At 40.4% G+C, this 23,612-nt stretch overlaps 3 protein-coding genes across 14 annotated transcripts in view; 2 read left to right on the forward strand and 1 right to left on the reverse strand.

The window, feature by feature from the left end:
• The first annotated feature begins 465 nt into the window (after nucleotides 1-465).
• LOC108033361 (uncharacterized) lies at nucleotides 466-2,346 on the forward strand. The gene is made up of 3 exons (XM_017107672.3): nucleotides 466-907; nucleotides 1,064-1,237; nucleotides 1,841-2,346. The coding sequence occupies exons 1-3, from the start codon at nucleotides 856-858 to the stop codon at nucleotides 2,056-2,058; spliced, it is 444 nt and encodes a 147-aa protein (XP_016963161.1). The 5' UTR covers nucleotides 466-855; the 3' UTR covers nucleotides 2,059-2,346.
• Nucleotides 2,347-2,558: 212 nt separating this feature from the next.
• On the forward strand, nucleotides 2,559-3,912 carry LOC108033355 (uncharacterized). Its single transcript, XM_017107665.3, has 3 exons — nucleotides 2,559-2,813; nucleotides 3,308-3,466; nucleotides 3,531-3,912. Exons 1-3 carry the CDS (start codon nucleotides 2,765-2,767, stop codon nucleotides 3,752-3,754), a joined length of 432 nt encoding a protein of 143 aa, XP_016963154.1. The 5' UTR covers nucleotides 2,559-2,764; the 3' UTR covers nucleotides 3,755-3,912.
• Nucleotides 3,913-4,028: 116 nt separating this feature from the next.
• Nucleotides 4,029-23,612, reverse strand: part of LOC108033709 (GTPase-activating protein skywalker) — a 42,033-nt gene continuing 22,449 nt past the window's right edge. For 3 of the 12 annotated variants that reach the window (XM_017108235.3, XM_050885357.1, XM_050885356.1), the window contains 9 exons: nucleotides 14,919-15,121; nucleotides 14,646-14,850; nucleotides 10,301-10,425; nucleotides 9,907-10,235; nucleotides 9,674-9,845; nucleotides 8,436-8,522; nucleotides 7,020-7,178; nucleotides 6,657-6,877; nucleotides 4,029-6,592 (listed from right to left, as the gene is read on the reverse strand). In XM_017108235.3, the coding sequence (XP_016963724.1) occupies nucleotides 6,451-6,592; nucleotides 6,657-6,877; nucleotides 7,020-7,178; nucleotides 8,436-8,522; nucleotides 9,674-9,845; nucleotides 9,907-10,235; nucleotides 10,301-10,425; nucleotides 14,646-14,850; nucleotides 14,919-15,121 (1,643 nt within the window). In that variant the 3' untranslated portion in view covers nucleotides 4,029-6,450. Of the gene's footprint in view, nucleotides 6,593-6,656; nucleotides 6,878-7,019; nucleotides 7,179-7,230; nucleotides 7,252-7,788; nucleotides 7,846-8,435; nucleotides 8,523-9,360; nucleotides 9,391-9,673; nucleotides 9,846-9,906; nucleotides 10,236-10,300; nucleotides 10,426-14,645; nucleotides 14,851-14,918; nucleotides 15,122-18,145; nucleotides 18,818-23,231; nucleotides 23,431-23,612 lie in introns of those variants that run through there. The other 9 variants (XM_050885355.1, XM_044094494.2, XM_017108236.3 and 6 more) reach the window with 9 other exon arrangements.

The following is a 23,612-nucleotide window of genomic DNA, read 5'->3' on the forward strand; positions in this document are numbered from 1 at the left end:
GGCCTTTTATTGGCATTGATTTAATTAACTTTCGATTTTTTATTGATAATGGGGGAGTTGGAGAAGGGGAAATACATGCGTGCCTGGCCACACTTTTACACTTTTCCCCACCCACAAAACGTCTTTCTGCTGTTCTCTTGTTGCCCACCTTTTGGAACTCTCTTGGCCGCCGATTATAGAACAGCCGGAAAAGTTCTCTCTGCCATTTTCCTCGCGTCTTGACCATACACTCCCAGTTTTCCCCTGCCATCTCCCACATGTGTGCTATAAATTCCGCGTCAAATCTCCACTCGGTGGATGAGTAAAACACAAAATGTTCATTAAAATTAGACAACTTAAAGCGCTGAGCGATGACGCCAGGCGAAATGGCCATAAAGTGTTTGCCTCGCAAAAAAACAAAGAGAGCGTCAGGCAAAAAAGAGAAAAAGGCAAGGAGTTGAATTTGGAAAATACTTTCGGCATTCTTTTAGTTCGATTTCGTGTGCGGACGTCGACTGTCAGACGGCTCCAAGAATTTAGCCGGGCAATCGGGAAAATCAAAATATAAAAACCCAGGGAAAATTGGCAACGCGTGTTTACATTTTAATTTCCTTACGTACCAACCCTAAATAAATATGTAAAAGTCATTTGGGAGAAAAGAAAATTCACATTTATTTTTATTGAATATATTATAGTCAGCGGATATACATATGCCTTATATTTAAATCTCGTGCGGATCGTTTCAATTGCGTTGAGCAGAGTTATAAATAAGACTGCTACTTGAATTGTTTTCCATAAGACCATCAAATAAAAGAAATCCCAAACACCAAACACCAAACGAAGAAAGGGGGCGGAACGATTTTCCTCCCATCAACAATGCGGCAATATTTACTTTTGCTTGGCGCGCTCAACGCGCTGCTGGCCTCAGGTTTGTTTTTGATCTGTTTGTATTTGCATTTGCCTTTCGGTTTTACTTTGTGTTTTTGGTTTTCTGTTTGACGACGAGTCGGCTGTCCCCGTCTGATCTCATTTCTGACACAAATAAGACTCATCTCTGGTCGTTTCATCTCCCCAATGCCATTAGCTTACGCCATCAAGTGTTTCGCCTGCGAATCCGTCTACGATGCGAGTTGTGGCGAGGACTTCGAAGTGGAGAACTACTTCAAGCTCGACTGCGCCCTCGTTGCCCCGCCGCGCTTTTTGGAGAACGATCTGCTCAGCGTGAACGCCACTGCCTGTTTGAAGCGGGTGTTTAAAGGTATGTTTAGGGGAGAATATATCTTTTATCAAAACTTGAACTGGACCTAAATCTGGCATTTACCAACAAGGTAATTTCTATACAAGAGCAAGACAACCGCAGTTTTAAAGTATTCTTGCTTTTAGAATTTCTTATGACATTTATGACATTTGCAGTGCATCGAGCTAGGAGAAATTGTATAACAAAAAATATAAACTAAAATCTTGTTTATACTTATATAAAGTCTTGTGAACTGAGTAAATTGAGACTTAATCTATAAGGTAATACTAAAAAAAAAGGTTCAACCACCTGTTGTTGCAAATAAAATGTTTCCATTAGAAAAAAATTTAGTAATCCATTGGATGTATTCCAAAAAAAACTATTCCGAACTGCTTGACGTTAATCAAAACAAATAAAATTATTAATTGCCCAAAGAAATGACACATTGTATTTCTGCTGCTCAGACAGCTGTGACCTTAAATTTTCATAGACTCCTCAGCAGCCTCTTAATGTTTTGGACAATACGCACATATAGCCCATTAAAGCTAGAACATACATATAAAATATGTTTATTCATGAGAGATCAGCCTGAAAGTAGACTAACTAAATGTTTTGTTTTCTCAGAAAATGGCGTGCGTAAGATCGTTAGGGGCTGCTTTTTTGGCGATGTAAATGCCACCGATGTGTGGTGCAGGATGGATCCCACTCTGACGGCGGTGCAGAATAGCAGTTGTCATGTGTGCGACAACGATAACTACTGCAATGGAGCGGAGGGTCCAGTGGACAAGGGGAAAATATTGGCCAGTCTGGTCTTGTTTCTCTTGGCAGCGCTTCTCACCTAAAACCTGGAGGACGCAGCGCAATTTTGGGACAGGAAATGCACAACAAAAGGCACAATAACTTAAGTAAACCTAGTCTATTTAGATGTATTCCCAGGGCCCAGAACCATCAATTACCAAAACCCACATTCTTACCACCCGCAACCTGGCCAAATCTGCCCCACTGTATTAATGGTCAATCAACGGCAAACAGGGCGTATGAGCAACATCAGCAGATACGAGCCGAAAAGCTGGCAAACAAATTTCGAACGAGCCAAATGCAAACTAATAAAAAAATAATTGTACACAGAATGCCCAATTGTTTATTTGTTCAAATGCCACTAATGAACTTTTGCCCGAAACAAATGGATCGACGCGGCAAGGCAAGGGCAGGGCAGGCAGGGCACAATGTCAACACGCGTTGGCCGGAAAAATGCCTACGGGGGAGAAGTGAAAATCTGTAAGGAAAACCAAATTCACATTCTGAATGCGATTGTTCGCTCACTCAGCCCAGTTCAGTCAGTTCGGTTCAGTCGCGTGTGTGCAACGCTTCGAGTCGGTGGTCGCTGGTCGGCGGTTCGCGACTATATAGTGGGTCTATCATGTGATTAAAATCGGTCCGGCAGCTGAGAAGACAACATCTGTATTCGCGCACGTATCGGCATCGCTATAGCTATTGACTCACCGCGACCGCCGGACAGTGGGATAGACTGTTTTCGGGGGCGGTACGATGGCGCTGCTTGCCTCGCTCTTTCTTCTCGTCACGCTGGCCAACTCAGGTGAGCTTCCCGCCCTCAACTCTTCTATCTCAGCCCGAAAATATTCGGAATATTTTTTAACGATCCAAAAGAGCACAGAGCAATAAATCTGAGATACGTTTTCTATTCGAATTACAGTGTTCTAAATTCAATGTTCAGCAAATCACTAAACACCTCAAACTTTTTCAATGATTAACTAAGAGAGCTAATTGAATTAGATGAAAATATACACCAAATAAAAATATTGTTGTTTCCCAGCTCTCCTATAAAGTTTAGGAATAGTTAAATATATATATTTACTAAATCATTAAAAAAGGCAAGTATCAAATCTAAATCTAAAAGTCAAAAAGCATTCAACTTTTTTCCCTACTAAAATTAAAGATCATAAAATGAAAAGGTAATATTTGCAAACAAAATGTATACAAAGATGAACACATTTTGAATACAATTTCGATCCATTGTTTTCTTTACTGTGTGCCCGCGTTGACACACATATTTACGCATGTCGTCATCAGCTCGGGCCATTACCTGCTACGAATGTGATTCCGTCAATAATCCAGGGTGTGGGGAGCAGTTTTCTGGCGATGACATATCCACGACGGATTGCGATATGGTGGCGAACACGCAAACCCTGGGAGCGGAGCCCACTTGCCTTACAAAGTACCACGAAGGAAGTAAGTATATAAGTTCGCGAAAATAGGCTAAAAGAAGCTCCAACCAATCGCTGATTTTTGACAGTGCCCGGAGACACCCGCTTTGTGAGGCGCTCCTGCTACTTTGGCGACTCCTCCCCGATAAGCATTAATTGCGATGACGGACCAGATCCTGTTGTGCCGTCAATGAATTTCCTGGGATGTACACTCTGCAGCACGGATCTGTGCAATACAGCACCAGGAACAAGCGCAATACCAATGGCAAAAGTCCTTACAGCACTTGGTCTGCTTATCCTACTTTCGAACTAAGAAATATGAGAAGCGCATAATAAAGCGTCTTTTTTCAATGTATCCTATTACCCAATATATACTCCAGTATTGTATAGACGATTGATGTACCCTTATGACGAACTAACTAACAGACCTACTTCTTTAATTAAAACCACCTTTACCCGAGGTCTCTGAAAGTCGAAATAGTTTTATTGAAGTTTTAGAGGGAGAAGAACTCCAACTCGACGGCTTTTTATTGTGGAAGGTCTCCTGTAATTCCTATTTACCACCCAAACAAATATAGCTATCATGGTTGTTTTTTTTAATTTTAATTTTATTTGATTTTGTTTCCATTTTTTTTTTTTACATCCACTAAAATGATTTAACATACATATATATTTATATAATATAATTATTCTTGTTTGATTTAATATAATTTATTGAATAAAATTTACTCGTCTCCTACATAATCTGCGTGTGTATGCAAGTATGTGTGTGTACTTTAATTAGGACTTATAAATAAAAAAATATGCATATAATAAATAAAAATAACATTTCAAAATCGATACACACAATCGCTGTTTAAATTTTTAGTCAATACATTTGTCGATCGTCAAACACATCTAGATTTTCATATTTATCCAGTTTATTGTATAAATTATTGTATGTGGGTATATAGTAAACACCTTGGTTTATCTTCTTTCTCGGTTTTAGCTGCGGATTATATTCGTGTCACTTTCTGGGCTACACATAAATAACATTCAAATATAAATATATGGATATTTATTAAGATATTGTTTATAAACTACACATTGAGAACAATTCAGATAGAAAACAATTTATGTACAAAAGATTGTTTGCTTTGCTTTACCAAATACTGTCCATACTGGCAATGTCCCGAGAAATCTCAGAGAATCCATCGAGGACAGCTGCCAAGCGCGTCCCGACTTAAGCACTATCAACAATTCATATTATCCGCATATAACAATTAGTCAACCAAATATAGTAAAACTTATTGTTTCAATATGATTTACACTCAGAAACAAATAACAAACAGATTTGCTTTTTCATATTTTAAGCTTGTATGGATCAACTTGTTCAACTATTTGTAGTTGGGTATATAATGAAGAGTTCGGTTATATAATGCTGCGTACACATATACTTTGAATCATAGTAACAACAACACAGAGAGTTTGTTTAAAACCTAAAAACTATTCATATTTAGTTTGCTTTTCACTGCTGCTCTTTCCAGTTCACAGATTGCAGGTGACCTGGGTTTCGATGGAAGGGCTCAATTTTTTTTTGGGTACGGGATATTGGTTTGGGATTTGTGGAGTACCAGCTCCGTAATGCTATGGTTGTGAAGCGCTACCTGTCGTACACTGCAATCTGTGGTCACTACGGTCCCTACTCATCAATTTTCGTTGTGGTTTCTCCATTAAATTGTAACAATTCGCTTGAGTGGTGCAACGATCAATAAACCAACGGAATCTGCAGTTACTCAAAGGCAAATGGGCAAAGTTCGAGTAAAATGGGCGGAAACACACCATGTTCTTTTTGTTAAACATAAAAATTGACTAGAAAAATGTGCAAAAATTTTGTGTACGTGCAGTTTTTGGGTGGAGGTGAGCAAAGAATTTCGTTGGTATTGAAAATGGAATGGAATCTTAAAATAATTATTGATTGTTCTCTGTTTTTGTTTATGCCTACTTATGTAGCCTTCAACTTGTAATACATTTCTTTGTTTTTCGTTTTCGTTTTTCATTTTGAGATCAATTGCACATGGGTGAGAACTTTCGCCTTTCTGCTCTTTCATTATCCTCTTTTTGCACTTTGACCTGACTACAAATTCCGCTGCTGAAGGGCATTAGCGCTATGTTTATCAAATTGGGGGCTATATAAACTATGGTATATATCTGAAATATCTGAGCATATCATTGGCGGCAGCAGCAGCACTAATCGAAAGAGGTTTGGTTTTGCTTTATCTATATATTTTGCGACCAAATGGGGGACAACTTTCAGAAACATTCGGTTGTTTTCAATGCAATTTACAAGATACACTTTCTATACACATAGCAATAATAATATTAATAACATTAATAACGAATTCAGTCAAGTCAGTAAATTTGGTTTACAGAAAGAAAAACATACATAATTTATAAACTAAATGAAATAATAACGCTAGTAAACAGTAATGAAGTTGCAGCCCTAGTTTTCTGGTGTTGTTTTCTGCTTTCAATTTTTAAGGAATATTTTTTCTTTGCTGCGTTACATGGCTATAGAAATACGTTTTACATTTAGATATACACTTTATAATTATTCTTTATGTATATGCTTGTATAGATATCATGTATACATGTTTAGGAGTTATAACAACTAGGGTATTGTAATTTCAAAGCTTTGCGTTTTGAAACATGAACTCACAGAGTATTTCCATTATATAATATATAATTTGTTTTAGACTTGCATTTTTTAATTAACATTTAACATTAACACGACGACGGCGGCATTTGCTGCTGCTTGGCCACTTTCGATACATATTTATAAATAAGTTTTTATAAATGTTTACACATTTTCTCATCTTGGTATCATCAGCGTCCGCCAATAATGGGCGGAAACGAAAGCAATCTGAAGGTGTTTGAGTGGGTGTAGGAAACGCGGGGGGAAGGTCGAGCAGGTTTGCTGAGCACTTGATCGTCGGCGGGCAATATAGGTCAGACTGAGGAGAAGTTTACTTAGATGCCCACAAAGCCGTAGACCTCCAGCACCCGGATCTCAAAGTCGCCCGACGGACACAGCGGTGGATTGTTGAAGGTCTTGCAGCTGTCCGTCTTGCCAAAACGTATGTTCTCGTCCATCCAGATAGCCTGACCCTCGCTTTAGGAGGAAGATGAAAGCATTTAATTGACAGGCGGATGGTAGGGCCAGTGACACAACTTACCCGCCACCAATGGTGATCATCTTGGAGTCGGCCGCCATAAACAGCTCGGAACTGTGTCCCAGATCCTTGTCGCCCTCAATGCCAACCCATGGGTACTTGGCCCGCTCTGGATATAGGGAGAACAAAAAGGTTTCGCCGGTGCCGAAGTAGGCCTGTCGCTGGCCCTTGTCATCCTTTACATTCCTTTCAAACCAGCGCGAGGAACAATAGGCCCCGAATACCTTAAATTAAGAATCATGAATTAATATTAAAATATATTGAACAGTCGTCAAAGCATGCAATTTCCAGCTACCCTGACCCAACTGACCTCGAAATACCTCTCGATTCATTACCCCTTAAAAGCATTTGAACTGAACAACTCACCTCATTATTGCACGTCTTAATCATGAGCAGCGTGGGCTCGTGCTGCTCCACCCGGACGTAGAACGTGGTCAGCGAGCAGCCGTGCTCCTCAGTGGTGTAGAGCAGCACCGGTTGGTACATTGTTATCCGCACGGGCAGCCAGGACCACAGCGTGAACAGCTATGGGAAGACGAATGGGACTTTTGTTAGCAACTCATCTCGCAACCGCCTGGAGGTTTTAACTCGGCTACAACTACGAGTAACGTATCGAAAGGGGTAGCAATTAGCCAATGACAGAACAAAATACGTTGGCGTGGGTAAAGTAGAGTGAAAGAACATGAACTTAAAGGCCAAAAAATTAACAATAAACAACTAAAAGCCAGGGTTTAGTAACACATACGAGGCAACAACTCTCGAAGAGGGCTAAGAACTACAGAACAAACTACGACGCAGTTCATTTCAAACTGTAAGCGGCGGCGGCGGAGCGGCAGCAGCGCATCTCAAACTGTAAGCTCATTTATGGATACTTTTTTTGCAGCGCTTTCAATTCTCAGATGATCTGCCGAATTCTAACATTTAATGACGGCAGGACAATGACACTATTACACAGACAAAGACTTGTCCGAATATTTTCTAAGACAGCACGGAATGGAAAACGGTTTTGCTTTAATTTTGGATGGGAGTCTCGTGGAATTGCATTCAATTTTAATGGATTTTCGGAATGGATGGCAATGACAATGGAATGGGGATAACAGGTTGGAGGGTTTTCAATATGCAATGCAATGCTTACAAATTGTCTATCCGTCCAGGTTTTTATGAAATTCTTTGTGCCCGGCAAACCAAAATGCTATGAAAAGATATAGATGGATATATAGCAAAAATTATATGCAATATGGCGGATGAGGTCGGGGGGTCACATGAAAACGACTTGGGGTTAAACCGTTCAGCAGATACAGTTGTGCTAGCTGGATCTCCTATACTCTGTGTCCTAAAATATCAGTAGAAACAATGATAATGGTTTTTTATGGAATCCGCTCTCGGAGTTTATCGGTTGCAATCAGTAGTTTTCAACTCTTAGTGGGATTACTTAATAAAAATTAAAATGTACCTATAAGACAATGAAAGGTTTGGCAACTCTACTCCTAAAAAATTATCTTTTGAATAATAACTGGCAAATCAAAGCTAAAACCGAACAAAAATCAATAACTGAATCGTTCAACTAAATTTTATCAGACAGAAAACGAATTCTGGCACTTCATGCAGTTTTTGTGGATTGAATGGTATGTGGAATCATAACGTGAGCCAAAAGCTTCCATAGATATTGGAGGTATATATATTTAAAGTACGATTAAAAGTGTGTTGTGTGGGTATCTCAGTGGGGATTGTTGATTGGCTTTTTATTGGAGTGGAGTGGAGTGGACTTTGACTTTCACTTACATCTTCGTTCTTACAAGCTTGACTTTTCAGATTGTGTATGGGATAAACGCCCATCGCGATGGCTCTATGACCGGGCGACTTTTCGCCCTATGGTTTGTACATAATCATGATGGATGAAATATTTAACAGTGTGCACCCAAAATGCGGCAAATGAACCCGTGGGAATGTATTTCATCGATATCGAAAATATGTATACATTGATCAAGCGTACGCAAATTTTATATGGTTTTTTGCAATTATTATTTTGTTGTATCGTTAATATTCATTCATTCGTTGCCAAGGCAGCAAAAAAAGTACAAGAAAAATAGAAATAACGTTTTATATATAGATTTCATATAGGGAGCAATTTCACTTGAGGATTTTTGTTTGTTTATGTATTTCTGTATGTGAGTACTGGCAATATATTTTTTATTACAACAAAGAGCAGCGAAAACGAATAAAAAGCTGTTCTGTGTGGTTATTATAGATGTGGTTATTTTTGAGGCTGTGCTTTTGCTTTGATTGATAAGTAACGAAACGAAAATGGCAAGAAGTTAGTTCATTCGGCGAAATAATAAGACAGAGATCGAACACAACACAATAAAAGTCAAGTGGAAGCAGAACGAACACAAAAATCGAGTCGAGTCGGTTCTGGGAGGAGAGATTGGGAATTAACTGGACTTAAACTCTGCAATCTCGATCCAGTTGATTCCGAAAGTGTACGCTTTGTATATACACATAATTGACTTAAGCTAGAAATAATAATTTCCCTAAATTCATGCTTTTAAACCTCGACTCGTGAAATGTAATAAATTAGAAGAAGATTCAAACTCATTCAAAGGCAGTGTGGAAATAAAACCAACAGAACAAGCAGAGTCAATCGAACATCGGCATTATCAGTATTGTCTTTAATAATAATTTTGTATAGCTTTTTCCAGCCTCATACCAAATTGCGACAGCTCTCGGAGTGCAGCTTCTGGTTTTGTTTATTTTTTGGGTGCGTTGTTTCGGTTTCAGAGTTGAAGAAGTTGTGAGAGGAACATAAACGGAAAACGAATAAAAATAAATCAGAGTTTACCATTAGACCAGGTGTTTGCTTGTAGTGCTGTGCTGTGTAAATAGTTTTATCTGGGTCATTTCTAACTGAGGGAATGCCTAACTTGGTTTCTGTTTGTATTCTGTATAATCTGTATTCTGTATCCTGTGTGATGGTGGGTTAGGGGGCGTGTCGATGGGGTTAAGGGGCTATCTTCACATACCTCTCGGATGGTCAAGGTGTGCGACATCATTTGGATGTTGACCTGCGACTGACTAGTGGGCAGATTATCACTTGAACGCGATTTGATTAATTGCTTCGAACCGCTGGTAAGCACGGAACGGCTTTTTAGTAGCATTTCAGTCTTGATAAATATTCTAGAAATATACTGGGTACTGAAATGAAAGGGGGCTTTAGAATCTGCTTTTTAGGGACTGCAATTATGGTGGTAGCTACCTCAGTCCCCTAATACTAAACGCGGCATGGAGCAGCTTCGCCGGCGACACTGGTATCTTCTTGCAGAACTTGATCAGCGCATTGCCAATGTCGTTTTTAATATTATCCGGACTCCATTCGTTGTTCGACTGGCACTCCTTGTGAAACAGGTTGAGTATGACGAGGGCCACGCGGTATAGGACCTTGATGCCCTCGTGGAAGTAGCAGTCCATGATCCGCACCAGATGCTGGAAGGGTAGACCCGCTAGAATCCACCAGCACCAGTCCATGAAGATGCGCTCCAGCTTCAGGCCCGGGCAAATACGTTGGAAATACGAAGTGGCACTTTTCTGCAGAACAAATTGTGGTTACTACTTTATCTATGTATTTAATGAAGGGGGTGTTAACAACATACCGTGTGCTTTTTGGCTATCTGCATCACCGTCTTCCAGGTGACCTCGTGCTGTAGTTTGGTTTGATTGATGAATACCTTCTCCTTGCTGCCCACCAGACCGGCCAAACACATGTACGCCTCCTCCTCTGTAAAATAAAGAGAACATGTTAGTACTCCCGATATAATTCGTTCTGAAATATTTACATATTTTAATGTTCCGTTTAGTAATTTATAAGTTGAGCAGGCGCTTTTTTAATCGCTCAAATAGACACTCGATCGCTTTTTGCTTACGAACCAGACGTGTCGGATACGTAATGGCCGATACTGAATCCGCCCCGTTGCCACTTGTAAGTGGGATCGAATGGCAGTTCTCATAACAATTATCTATTTAAAAACAGGCCTAGCCTAAGCCACAATTTATGAAGCCCGCGGCCCTGCACCCCACCCCCTCCAGATCCGCCGGCAATTTAGTTGTGGAACTGCAGCGCTCGACTTGTGGCATTTGTGGTGGACGACAGCGCAATCCCAAGGTGGAGGCAGTGGGCGGAGATGGTTTTGTGTGCATATGTACGTGCATCGTTCTCACTTATATAGGGAACACTGAATTACCGCAATGACGCAGCGCAAATTAAATTGAAAATGCGTTGAACATCCGTCGGTGGAGTGCACTTTGACCATCGTCACCGCCGTTGGCCAGGCCACATCCGCGCCGCCCCCTCAATTTTCCATAATTAGCTGGCACAATTCTTCCAACAGCCCTGTATATGTGCGTTCTGATTATTTGATTTCGAAATTAGATCAAATTATGCAATGTCGAAGTGCTGGGGCTATAAATACCCTCTCGGAGTTGTGCTCGAGTTGTTTTTCAGACAGTCGTGAGCGAGTCATTAGCGCACCTCAAAATATTTGCCAGCCATTTAAAATGTAATTTTGCAGGTACACCGCCGACCTGTTAGCAATTAGAGTTCAATTGGGGTAGGGGTGGGAGCGGACATCAAATTGAATTTAGATACTGAACCGACTTGAACTTCTGCGGGGCGATAAGGAGTCATCGGATCGATTTGCCGTAGCATTACAAAGTTTAATTAGTTTCAAATGCCGCGGGGTAAACAAAGGCCTTATCAGCGGATTTCGCCGGCTTATCAGTGGATTACACTGGCCCCAGGCGGTTCTTCTTAGTTCCCCCAGATTGCTCTCAATTGCCAGTGGCTGGATTGGAGCAAAGTCTGGAGTGCATTCGCCGGTCTGAACTTTATCTGTTGCGGAAAGACGGCTAGTGGGAGGGCAAACATTTGATAAGTTAATTAAATATTTAAGGGCCCTCGCTATGAATAGAACGCGGCGTACGTCGGTCATTGCAATTGCAATAATCTGCCAACATTTGCATTCAGCTCGGCACAATTCAACACAAATTTAAACGACCTCTCATCATCATTATCAGCCAGAACAAAAGCAGAAGTAAACAATTTCCAATTGAAATTAATCAAAGGACTGATAATCAGCGGAATTTAAGCAACTGTCTTCGGCTACATTTAAATATTGCCAAAGGTCGGTTTGCTGATGAGGGAGACTCAAAAGTCAGTAGACGTCAGAGAGCACGTGCCGAGTTATTTATGAGACATAAGCCGCCGAAAATAGCAAGAAGATAGACTAAACACCCATAACCCAGATAGAAGAACACAGAACAGGAATCCATCTGCTCTTTCTGCCCTAATTAGCTCAACAAACTCAAACATAAACAATGCAAATATGCCAAGACAAAAACAAAAGCGGAAAGAAGACGCAACGCACACTTAATAAATTTAAATAAAGGCGAAAATAACACTTTTGAATTGCTAATCGGTGGTTGGAAGCAGACGATGCGAAATTTACCAGCTATGAAGAAGCTGAAAATACCCTCAAAGGTAAATAAGTTTATCTCTAGTTGCTTCGTGCTTTCCGATTGTAGGTGATAAGATACACAACGTTTATCTGTATCCGTAAAACCCCTCTGTAAGGTTACAGGAAGAGAAGAGACATAAAGGAAAGCCCCTCGTTACATCCGAGGAACCTTGAGAACCTCCCCCTTCGATTGCTTGCTCAGCTCATGAATATGTACGGTGGAAAAGGGTAGCAAATGCAAATTGAAGCAGGGTTATATTCCGATTTTCGCTCTCTACCTGACTCAAGACTGACGTCAGCATACCGTGCCATTAAAGCCAAGTACTGGAGAATATTCCATATATTTTAATCTGAATTGTGCGTGCCCGGCATTGCCAACTATTTGATGTGATGACGAGCAGCCCATATAAAAATCGGGCAAAACAAGTATGCACAAGGCGATAATGTTTGGGCAGGGCGCAAAAACACAAACAGAACAATGGGTATTCAGAATAGGGCAAGAAGAATGGCGAAGCCACAATGGAGCAGAATAGATTTGGCAAACAAAGCCATAAACGCAAGAGCACACACATGTGCGCATTTACCCGGTCTTCTGGCTGCGTTTTATGTGAATTTTATGCTCACGTGTCGGCCAGAAAGGGAAACCAGTGAAAAAATTAAAGATTCTAGAACAAAAAGTACAAAAAACGCCCAGCCAAAACAATTCTACAGCCTCTAAACGTGCAATTTTAGCCATCTAGTTTATTATCTCCTGACCCATATACACAAAAAGAGATGCGACGGATATTATCTCGTAGAACCACAACTACCTCAAATGCGAGTCAGTAAACTGAGGAACCGAATGGGCCTTGAAATCTCCCAATTCTCCTTACTCTTCGTCGTCTTTTGCTCTGTTTACTTTAAGTGGCAAAGGCGAAATTCGCAAAATGCAAAAAGAAGACGAATCAAACCGAATCGAATTGCATGACGTCAACGACGAAATGCAAACAGGCCGACATATGCATATGGGCTATCCATATCACTTTAAACATTTGTTTATTTGCGACTCTTGAACTTGAAAATGCACAAACGCAAAAGTGCGACACAGTGAAGAACATTCAAAGGCGATCATGTTGATTTTGTGTCAGCTGCACTCAGATTATCAAAAACCAAGACTGAGCCTGTTTTTTGGAAGGAGAAAAGTAACCTTGGAGTCCAGACCGGAATCGAATTTTTAACGTCTGCCAGACGGACACAAAGGAGGACAAAAGTATTTCGCACAGTGTAAACAAACCTTCAGATTGACAGGCTGTCTGACCTCCTCCTCGAAAAATCAGCTTATCAGCAGCTCCCACAAATAAGCTCTACAAGTGTATGCATATATATATATAGATTCCAAACCAAATCGAGGTACTTTGCAACGGGCGGGGGATAGTAATCTTTGACAAAAGCCTATGATAGATCAATAGATGGTCTCAATATTCCATAAGTGAAATATAACTGAGGGCCCAACTTCTGCCAGTGATTAGATTACGGAAGATAGTACTAATCGCCATTAATGAGGGGTTATCAATAGGTCAGGCACATGACCAGCTGTCAATTCCATCTGGGGCTTAGACCTCCAATCCAGCGATTCCCATGATGAACTTCCGATATGGATCTCTGAAGGTTGCAATAATATTTTCATTTCAGCTGAAATACCGCTCATTTCGTATTCCACAATTTTCCCCATTCATTGATGGAGCGGAATTCAGCGGATTTCTACTCACTCCAAGTCCACACCTGACTGGATGAAACCAAATTCCGAGTAAGCAATCTGTACTGTAGTTAAATATTCCATTTTGTTATTGTGTTGCCCATAACAACAATGAAATAATGATTAGCTGATAATAAAGTAGTTCGAAAAATGTTTCAGAAACAACAACAAATGCGGAACTAAAGCAGACAGTTAGACGTTGATCATTTGACTATGGTCAAGTACAGGGCGGTACAGCACGGCCCATGAGTATAGTTACTTATTTATTTAATAAATAAAAGTGGACAAAACACATAGTTTCGAGTAAGAGATGATAAATAGAGTGAAGGTTTCGTTTGAAAACGATTTTGAATGTGCATTGAGGGAGTTCTTATGTACCTATTTCATCAAATTCTGTTTTTATGCCCTACACCATCGTTTTTCACTGTACCCACGCCACAAAGGAATAGCAAGATTTACACTAGAAATTATTTGGTAGCTCATTGCATGTTGGCCAAATCAATTAGCCAGAAAATCACGATACATCAATTTGCAACCAGCTGCGATACGCGCCGAGAATCCCCTCCCATACAACACATATATGTATTGGAATATATAGGGAGGTAGAGAGTAGAGCCTTACAATTGTGCCACTTATTTCGCTGTGTGCTTTGTAGAGGCGATAAAAATGACTCGATCAAATATTGACTTTCACGTGTGCGCGGTGGAGTGGAATGGTGTGTAGTGGAGTGCTGGCACTCCGATAACTTACCCGACATGAAATGCAAAAGTATCGATGTAATTGGATACAATACTGGACTGTAGGTAATATCGGGGCAGTCGTAGCCCAGGACATTCACGATGCGATCGGCCACGGCCCGGCCCGTGCTGGTCAAGTGGTAGGGCAAACAGTGGGTGGCGTCCACAAAGGCGGGCAGCATGATCGGCTTCTCCGACAGCTCGGTGGTGCCAAAGACCTGAGAGATCAAGAAGGTACACATTTAATATTGATGACACATGATTGGCCATGGCACTTGGCACCCACCTGGTGGACCATCTCCCAGTAGAAGCCGTCCAGCATCTGCTGCTTGGTCTGGTGCTGGCCGCACAGCATCGGCCATAGCTGGGATCGGATGGGGGAGTTGATGGGCCACGAGTTCTCCCTGAGTATGTTCTTTACGTCACGTTTCTTGCCCTGCTGCAACAGCTGTTGGATCTCGGTGTAGGAGCGCAGTGCCGGCTCTTTGCCTATAATCAAAGACAGATTAGACACGGGGTTAGATTAAAGCTTCTGCGTGGGAGTACAATCTATATGTAGGGTATATTACCAGAACAAACCCGGTTGTAAATAGAAGTGCTTATTCAAACACTTAAGTATGCACCGAATTTATTATGTACTAATCTTAATCATTCATATAATCCCCACTTAAGGTATCATTTAATCTCAATAAGTTTGCACCTTACAGCAAATTGCAGGTCTTAAGATAGAGTCTTTATTCGATTTATCACCAAGCTAATCCCACTTAGGTTAGGTCGTTAACATTAACAAAAACACATCCTCCGGCCCTGCGGACTGTTTGTCCCAAAACAAACTCGGAGTTCTCAAGTGGCCGAGGCTGCCGTTTTCGGTATTTCTTGGCACTTCACTTTACGCTGGCAATCATATGACACGATTGTTTCTGTTATGGCTATCCCCACTATCATCAAAGTCGCGAGGCGCTGTAGACCAACACGGCTCCAGATATAAAAATACTTGTGAACCGCCGATAAGTAGTTAAATTTCGTGTGTAAGGAGCGACATTACTCACGGCCCAAGTGGTCAAAATAAAATACTTCAAAAAAGTGCATCTGATAAGTTGAGCGTTGATAAAAAACTTATATTTACTTATGATGAACATGCCGCAATAATTTTGTTGGCCTTTGCTTTGGCCTAGCTTTCGGAAAACCCTAAAAAAAAATACATTTTTCACATATAAAACGTTTGACGTGGTAACACCTTATTAATTCTTCTGAAATGGTCGCCCAACTGGAGAGTTCTTATTTTGGAAACATTCCAGGAAAGAAATACCCCTATCAGAATATCACAAAAGACTATAAGAGCTATAATCTATAAGCTTTGTAAGATTCAAGGGAAAACTAATTCATTTTAACACAACTAATGTTATCTGTTATTATTGGAGCTGATTTGGAATAAAAGCCTGGGGACTTTTTATTCAGTAAGCGAGGACATTAGAAATTCGATTATCAGTCTGTCAACCAAGTGCTGATACATATTACATTTTTCAATTAATAATCGGAGCAGTTCTAAGGTAAAATAATACTTTTATAAATTCATTTATTAGGTCTTTAGCTAACAACCTAATTTAATTGCAAAATAAGCAGCGCACGAAGCAAACCTATGCCTATTTCTAAGACCTATCTCAATAGTAGATTAAAAACCAATTGAAAAATATATATAAATTACAAAAACCACACTATTTACCGAAGGCCCTAAAACGATTGCTGACTCTGCCAAATATAGCAGTTTAACAGCAAGCACTTTGTGCTGGGATGAACCCAACCCCCCGCGCTTTTTCAAGCAGATGTGTCAATTAGGTGACAGCCGCAGATCGACTATCACCCGGTCAGCTGGTCAACTGCGTATGTAGGACAACCCCGAGAGCCCACCCCCCAGCAGGCGCCCGATCCCGACCCTCCGCCAGCCGTATCTGGCCACCTCAATGCCGCAGTGAACCTCATCAGGGCTGCCATATTGATTAGCTATCGGTGCGGGGTAATTGATTGCACTGCGGACAGGTCCCATTACAGGCAACGACAGCTGATCGATTTTTGCATGCCCCCTTATCGCCGATAGCTGATAAGGTGGAAATCCAGCGAAGTAGCGCCGGGCAGCGCCTATCAATATCGGGCTACAAATCAGATACTAAGTTGCAGAAACCCACTGGTTTGTTTGCTCGCTCGCTTTATGGCGATTTAAACAGCGTTTAGAATGTCGCTAAAACACAAATCTTTCGGCATTGGGCCAATAAAGTTCGGGGAGAACTATCAAATTACTTGAGAGCGATAAGATATGGGGTGTGCTGAGTGTATTCACTGCAGCAAATGCAATAACAATTAAAACTGGTATAATTGAGTGACGCTCCGCTCATTCGCTGCGCCGCTTGGGGGTAATTAATCCCCATCTACAGCATCTCTCGGATCCATTTGCATTTTCGAACGACCAATATGGAAATACTGCGATGCATATCGTCACCGCGTATACTGCACATTCCATTTGCAACAGATGCAGTAATTTTCCTATCAACGCAATCAACTTAATTTGTTTGCGAAAACAATCCCCACAAAAAATGCATCATAATTGGATATTATGTCAGTATACAGACATACTTATAAATAAATAACTACGAGTGCCAAAGACAGAGCACTAACGATTAATTCACATATTTTAAATGCACTAAATCACCATTGAAATTGTGCAATCTGATTAAGGGCACAAAACGTATAGTAATTAAAGCGGCAATTATATAGAGACCGCGTAGCGGATAACATTTGTTTTGAAGCCGAAGCTTTTATCGCCTCTAATGTGATAATGAATACACACACGAAAGTATCATTCATTGTTTTCCACCTCCATCTGGGAAATTCGGAAAATAAAACAGACTTAGATCGATTTCATTTCGACTTTTTCTCGCACACTTTATGGCTGCATTAGGTTTTATTCGGTTTTATTAGGAAACTATTCCGTTGAGGGCCTGCAGTGAATGTTTGGTAAACAGGGAGTTCTGTTTCTAGTGCCCAAGGCTATCTTTGAAAGCATCAAAGCTATTTTCACACAAGGCTGTAACTGGAGGAAAACATTTTGAATAAACAGAATTTTCTTAAATGAAATATGGGTCAAGAATGAGATTTTAGATGTGTTTTCACAATTTTTGAAACTATCAAAGCAAGGTTAATTGTCGAATTTCCGAGGCAAAAAACTATGTTTACAAGATAATTTATAATTCCAAAAGCAATATTTTGAGGTTGATTTGTAATACCTATTTATATAGTTTAAAGTTTGAAATATTTAAACAGCAATAGTCGATTCCTTCTGGTTTTGATGGATACCAAAAATGATTTAGAGAAACCCTTAAATTTACATAATGTTCTCTCTCAAGACAATTATGTCTGAACTACCCATTACTTTTTGTTTTTTATTTTCATGGCTGGCTGTAGGTTTGCGTTTGGACTTTGGCGGCTGGTGGGCTGTGGTCGTGGCTGTGGTTTTATTACCTGGGCTGAACTGGAAGCACTGGCATTTGGTGGTGATGTCGTTCGAGCTGGCCGCGATGAAGAGCGGCAGCTCGAAGAACTTGTCGCACTCGGGATCGACGTAGACACTGCTGCGCCGGCTGCTGAACTGCTCCAAGTCTTTGATGCCCAAGACTTTGCCAACCATTTTTCACTCTGCGTTCGCGACTCTCTCCTTCGTTTAATTTGTGTTTTGTTCGATTCACGGGGCTCCGGGCTCCGCTCGCCTTATTTTATTGTTATTCGGTTGCTTTATTTTAATTTTTGTTTGTTCACTCGCTTTTTTGGCACCGAGAACGACATCATTTATGTAGACTTCAGTCTCTCTTTTTGTCTTGCTTAATTTCTGTATCGCTTGTTGTACGCTCTGCTCACTGCTGCCTTTTATTGTTTTAATTTATTGCGATCTGCAATTTGCTGTCGCCCGAGCAGCGACGCCGGCAGCACTTGAATTTAATTTGCAGCACATTTAGCATTTAAATTTTCAGTTCACATTTTTCGTTGGCTCTGTTTCGAAATGAATTTCAATATCTTAACGAGGGTTGAACGAAATCATTGGGCCTCCCCCGCGGCACTACTGGGGATCGCGTCGAAGTTGGGAAAATCGGGAGTGCGGCGGATTCTCGGACGGGTCTACGTGCGGAGCGCTCGGATGCGTTCGGGGTTCTCAGATATTTTCCGGCGGACAGGCCGGTTTCATTCCGCGGACCTTCTCAATGAAAGCTCCCTGAGTAAATAAAACGAGAGCGATCGAAAAACCTGGCGCGTGCAAGCTTTGGATCAAGCTTTTCGCGGGTCTCTGCTCTTCTCTATTCTATTTTCTGATTTATTTTGGTTTTCCTCTTTTCCTCTCACTATTTTTTGTTTGTTTGTGCATTTCACTATCGGGCGCCACAGAGCAAACAGCTGTTTTCTGTTGTCGTCCCACTCTCGAGGCGGAATAAAAGGGGCAAGAAAACATCCAAATCTAGTGTAAATACCTTTATAAATAGCTTTTGGGGGAAATTTCGCAAGCCACGGCGAGAAAGAGCTTGGAAAATCCCAGGCAAGCGAAGAATTCTGTGGCATTCCTGCGTATACGTAACTTTAATTTATGAGCATTTTCCAGATACGTTGGCAAGATGGCGAGGAAAATTTGTATGCCACAAAATAGAATTTATGGGGTAACCTCAGTAAGTGGAATTTTTCTATTCGGATCAGGTAAAGCGAATTGTAAAAGGCAAGAGAAAATTATTCGCCAGCCTCAATATTTATAGGAACATTTTCGTAGAATTTCAACGAAATGTGGTTGTGTGAAAAGCTCACTAGGGCGAAGCAGGTAAACAAGAGCGGATAAGTTGTGAAAACAAACTAGGAAGGTATACGAAAATGTACATAGATACTGCTAGCGAAAAAGCCAACAATACTTCCGTTTCTAAAAATGCTTAAAAACGCTTTTATTTAAAAAACGTATCCCAAATACACTCAAATATAGGACAATGTGTCATAAATTTAAGAGTAAAATAAATCTTAGCGAAAAAGAATGAATCATATTGAGATATTTTTCAACAAAACCTAACAAGAATCTTCTAATTTGTGCTCCTTTTAAGCTCACACTTTCAATTACGATGATTTGCATCAAACATTGCAAATGTGGTGACCACTGGACTGACTTAAAAGTGAATTCTCAACTTTTAAACACCTCACGTGATGCCTTCCTTTCGCAACGCATTTCAACATTTGTTATTTTTTCTATCCTATCCATTGGTTTATTTTTAGTGCCTTCACAAATTGATTTTTCACATGTTTCGTCAGGCGAAACAAAATAAAACCAAGTCAGCGGTTTGTTTATACCAGAAATGTATAAATAAAAGGGGAAAACTCAACAACGCGTGGCCATTGGCCATTGGGAAAACGCTTTTCATGACACTCACACTTGTCACACAGCCAGTGATTAATTAACCGAACTGTTCGTACATAAAATGTTGAAGAAATATACAGAAACATCTAAGAAAAGCCCAAAATAAAAAAGCGTGACGGCAATTATCTTTGACTTGACTATATCGGATTCTATAGAATATTTCTTATGTTTATGAGCGCGGGACTGCCAAGAGTTTTGGCTACAGTTAAGTGTTGCCCCAAAACACCTTAAAGAACAGATATAAAGATACAGACACTGCCGCATGAGCAATCTGTTGTGCCACTCCTACGTGGGGTGGAATAACGTACACAATTTGCGCCATTATTCATCTCTAGGTATAGCTATTCTTGGGCAAAAGTCTGGTGAAATCAAGTGCTCCATTAAAGTCTACCAAAATACGCTATCTGAGCCTAAATGGCAGTTAATTTGTATTACTGAAGTGGCCGTAAAGAAATTACAGATAAAGTTTGCATCGCTATCTTTACGATCAGTGCGTTTGCAGCGATCGAAGAATTATAAAAGTATAAAAAGGTAAATATTTATACCGCGGGACAGGAATGGTCAATTAACTATTTGATTCATTCCAACCGTAATTGACGTAGGTTATTAAGAACTTCGTGAGGTTCCATTTATAAGACTAACGCGCCTTTCTGATACAAATATTTAATTCTGATAACTAGTTCTAGAGAGTTGATAAAAGTATTATTGCTCAACGATCAGACCGAATAAAAGAGCTTTTGAACGATATCTTTAGCTTGGAATCAACAACATCAGATAATGTACAAAAATAATTGTGACATGATCTAAGGTACCATTTTTAAGAACAGGAAACAATAGAATAGAATAGAAACAGAACCGAGAAGAAATACATATCTGTGTTGAAGGGGCCAGAGCGAAAGGTTAGCGGCAACAAAAACACATTCTGGGCATGCAAATTGCAAATTGCAAGTGCAATTTATTACATTTTCCCCTCTGACGACATTGCCGCCGCTTCACTTGCCAACTGAGGTCGATGGGAAAAACAATTGCCGGCTGCAGCTAAATTTAATTGACAACGTTTTTCATTTTGGCAAACTGCAGATTAATGTTGTTATTGTTGCCGAATGCCCTCCTGTGTCGCTTTTCCCTTCCAAATTGTCAGCGTTTTCGGCTTAATTGCATCGCACAACAAGGCGTCATTGGGCGAAACAATATTGGGGGCCCCAAAAACATAAACGAAAAGTGGGAATCCACCGTCGAATCGGCGAAAAAGTGTCGGTTTTATTTGGTCATACCATCGCCGATAGAAAGATAGGAGAACGTTTAATTATACAAGCCAAGGTAGGCCCATACACTTCCTAAATACATGACTCATAAATATATAAGAACGCCAATAAGCAATGATATTGATTATTTTATTTTATCTGATAACAACTTATTTTTATTCTTGGAAATTAAAATGCAAATTATATGGGGACTTGCAAATTGCGGTAAGCCACATCATAATACTTAAAATACATTTATTTATTTCGACGAATCGATTTGTGTAAATTTCGGTGCTCCCAAAATAAGTTCTTCCAACAATCGTTCGAGTTTTTGCACAAACAAATCAATACACATAACCGATCAATATCTTATTTGTCCAAATTAGATGCCTCGCTGGGCAAATTATTCATATCAATTAAGTCAAGGGATCGAGAGAACGAAGTCAACGAGCCTGCATTGGCTCTGCCAGATTGTTCAGATTGTTTAGCACGCGCTATAAATATCTCGGGCCGATCGAACGGTCGTGAGCTAGCTATTTGTCAATTAGCACCAGTCATATTTCTGAGTTTCGAGGGACGAGCCACATGACGGGCGACCTTTGGGATCGGGCGAGCTCCGCTTTTTGGGGGAGGGATTCGCCAATGGGTATTAATTGGCATTCGCCGGGGATCGTATAACGCCGGGCCTAAGTGGGCGGTTGGGGGTGTGGAACTGCTGCGATTCGATGCGAACCACGAGCCTCGACCGTGTCCTGGCCAGATTGGAAATTAATCAAGTTATTGCCGTGTTAACTGCACCGATAGACGCCTGTTTGAGCCTGGCGCAGAACGCTTTCGGTTTTTTATTATTTATTTCACCCTTGAGATGAGTTTTTCAGCAGCGCCAGAAACTGGTTTAGGCCTTTACTCACTCGTCCTGCACTTTATTGAATTGATTTCGGAATTATACATTCCGTAGAGTGCGGTCGGTTTTAATATTCCACTTATTTTTTGTGCGCCGTGTATTTTATTAAATACAGCACGTTTCTTTTATTATGGGCATAATTTTGCATTTAATTAAACCGGTGAGCGAAAAAAACCTCCACAATTCATTCAGTTTTGATTGTTGCGGCAACTGTTTGCTCTAGAAAATCAGCGTAAACAAACTGAGTTCGTTGTTAATTATTCTCTTATCCCGTTTTTTTTTTATAATTTTTCTTTAACTACACAAAAGATACTATATAAAAGAACGCATATCATACAAGAATTCTTTAATCTTTTAAGCGCATTTATATCAGAATTTCATACTGTGCTCACTTATTCATCCCCTTCTATATATTTATTTTGAAGAGTATGACTAAATCTTCTTTAAAAGAGTTATATGTGTTTTTGTGAATTCTGTCCAATAAATCTTGATTTAATCCGCTTTTTGTGCACCGCATCCATAGTGCACACATGGCGTATGCGTAACGCACAGCCATTAACCATACATATAGCATTGGCTGACCGATCGAGTGACTGACCATTGAACAACCGAGCGCAACGCACGAGACTATGTACAACGAGCACATAAAAGCCATGTTTATATGTTATAATTCGGCGTTGTGTATTTTCTCGACTAAAAGTGTTGGGTTTTTTTTTCGATGTTTACTTTTTGGTTTGGCAGCTAGGCGTGATAATTAACGAGCCGTGATTTATAAGTCGATTTTGCTTTTAATGTGCATTCCGATTGCAATTTTGGAGGCTGCCGAAGGTGCACAGAAAAAAAATCATTATTTGAATATTTGCTATATTCATTTTTAAGGACTTTTAAATCCAACAAATAACGTGTTAATAAAATGTATCTTCTTTTTTTTCAAAATCTTTAAAAATAAGGTGGTTAGAATAAAGAGTGATAATTTTTTTCTGTGCACCCATTTACCCCCATGTATATTTACACACGCACTCTGCAAACATATAAAGTAATTACGTTGACACGCGACTTGTTTCGAAAAGTATTCCAATTTGTTTCTCGATTTTCTTTCGTTTCGACTCGTGTGAGTGCCTCTTCTCCTCCTCTTTCGTGATCCGACAGTTGACAACTTTTGGGATACAAACTACGGCCGATCGAGCGAGAGACAGGGACAGACAACCACAACCACCGGGCCCGAGGGTTGGAATTATACTGAGATTAAGGTTGAGAAGTCGCCGTCGATCGCTGGTTTTTCTCCTCTCTCTCGCTTCGCCGGAGAAAATGGGAGAGTGACCGAAAGACAGGTGAACGATGCATCGGGGACACACATTTTCTATCAGAGCTTTTGGCCCATCGAACAAAAACAAAAAGCTA

The sequence above is a fragment of the Drosophila biarmipes genome, chromosome 2L (genome assembly GCF_025231255.1).
Source record: "Drosophila biarmipes strain raj3 chromosome 2L, RU_DBia_V1.1, whole genome shotgun sequence".
Taxonomy (NCBI): domain Eukaryota; kingdom Metazoa; phylum Arthropoda; class Insecta; order Diptera; family Drosophilidae; genus Drosophila; species Drosophila biarmipes.

Coding starts and splice junctions, on each gene's coding strand:
- LOC108033361 (XM_017107672.3), top strand. CDS start 856: ATGCGGCAATATTTACTTTTGCTTGGCGCGCTCAACGCGCTGCTGGCC. Junction 908..1,063: donor CAACGCGCTGCTGGCCTCAG/GTTTGTTTTTGA, acceptor CAATGCCATTAG/CTTACGCCATCAAGTGTTTC. Junction 1,238..1,840: donor TTTGAAGCGGGTGTTTAAAG/GTATGTTTAGGG, acceptor TTGTTTTCTCAG/AAAATGGCGTGCGTAAGATC.
- LOC108033355 (XM_017107665.3), top strand. CDS start 2,765: ATGGCGCTGCTTGCCTCGCTCTTTCTTCTCGTCACGCTGGCCAACTCA. Junction 2,814..3,307: donor CGTCACGCTGGCCAACTCAG/GTGAGCTTCCCG, acceptor TGTCGTCATCAG/CTCGGGCCATTACCTGCTAC. Junction 3,467..3,530: donor TACAAAGTACCACGAAGGAA/GTAAGTATATAA, acceptor GATTTTTGACAG/TGCCCGGAGACACCCGCTTT.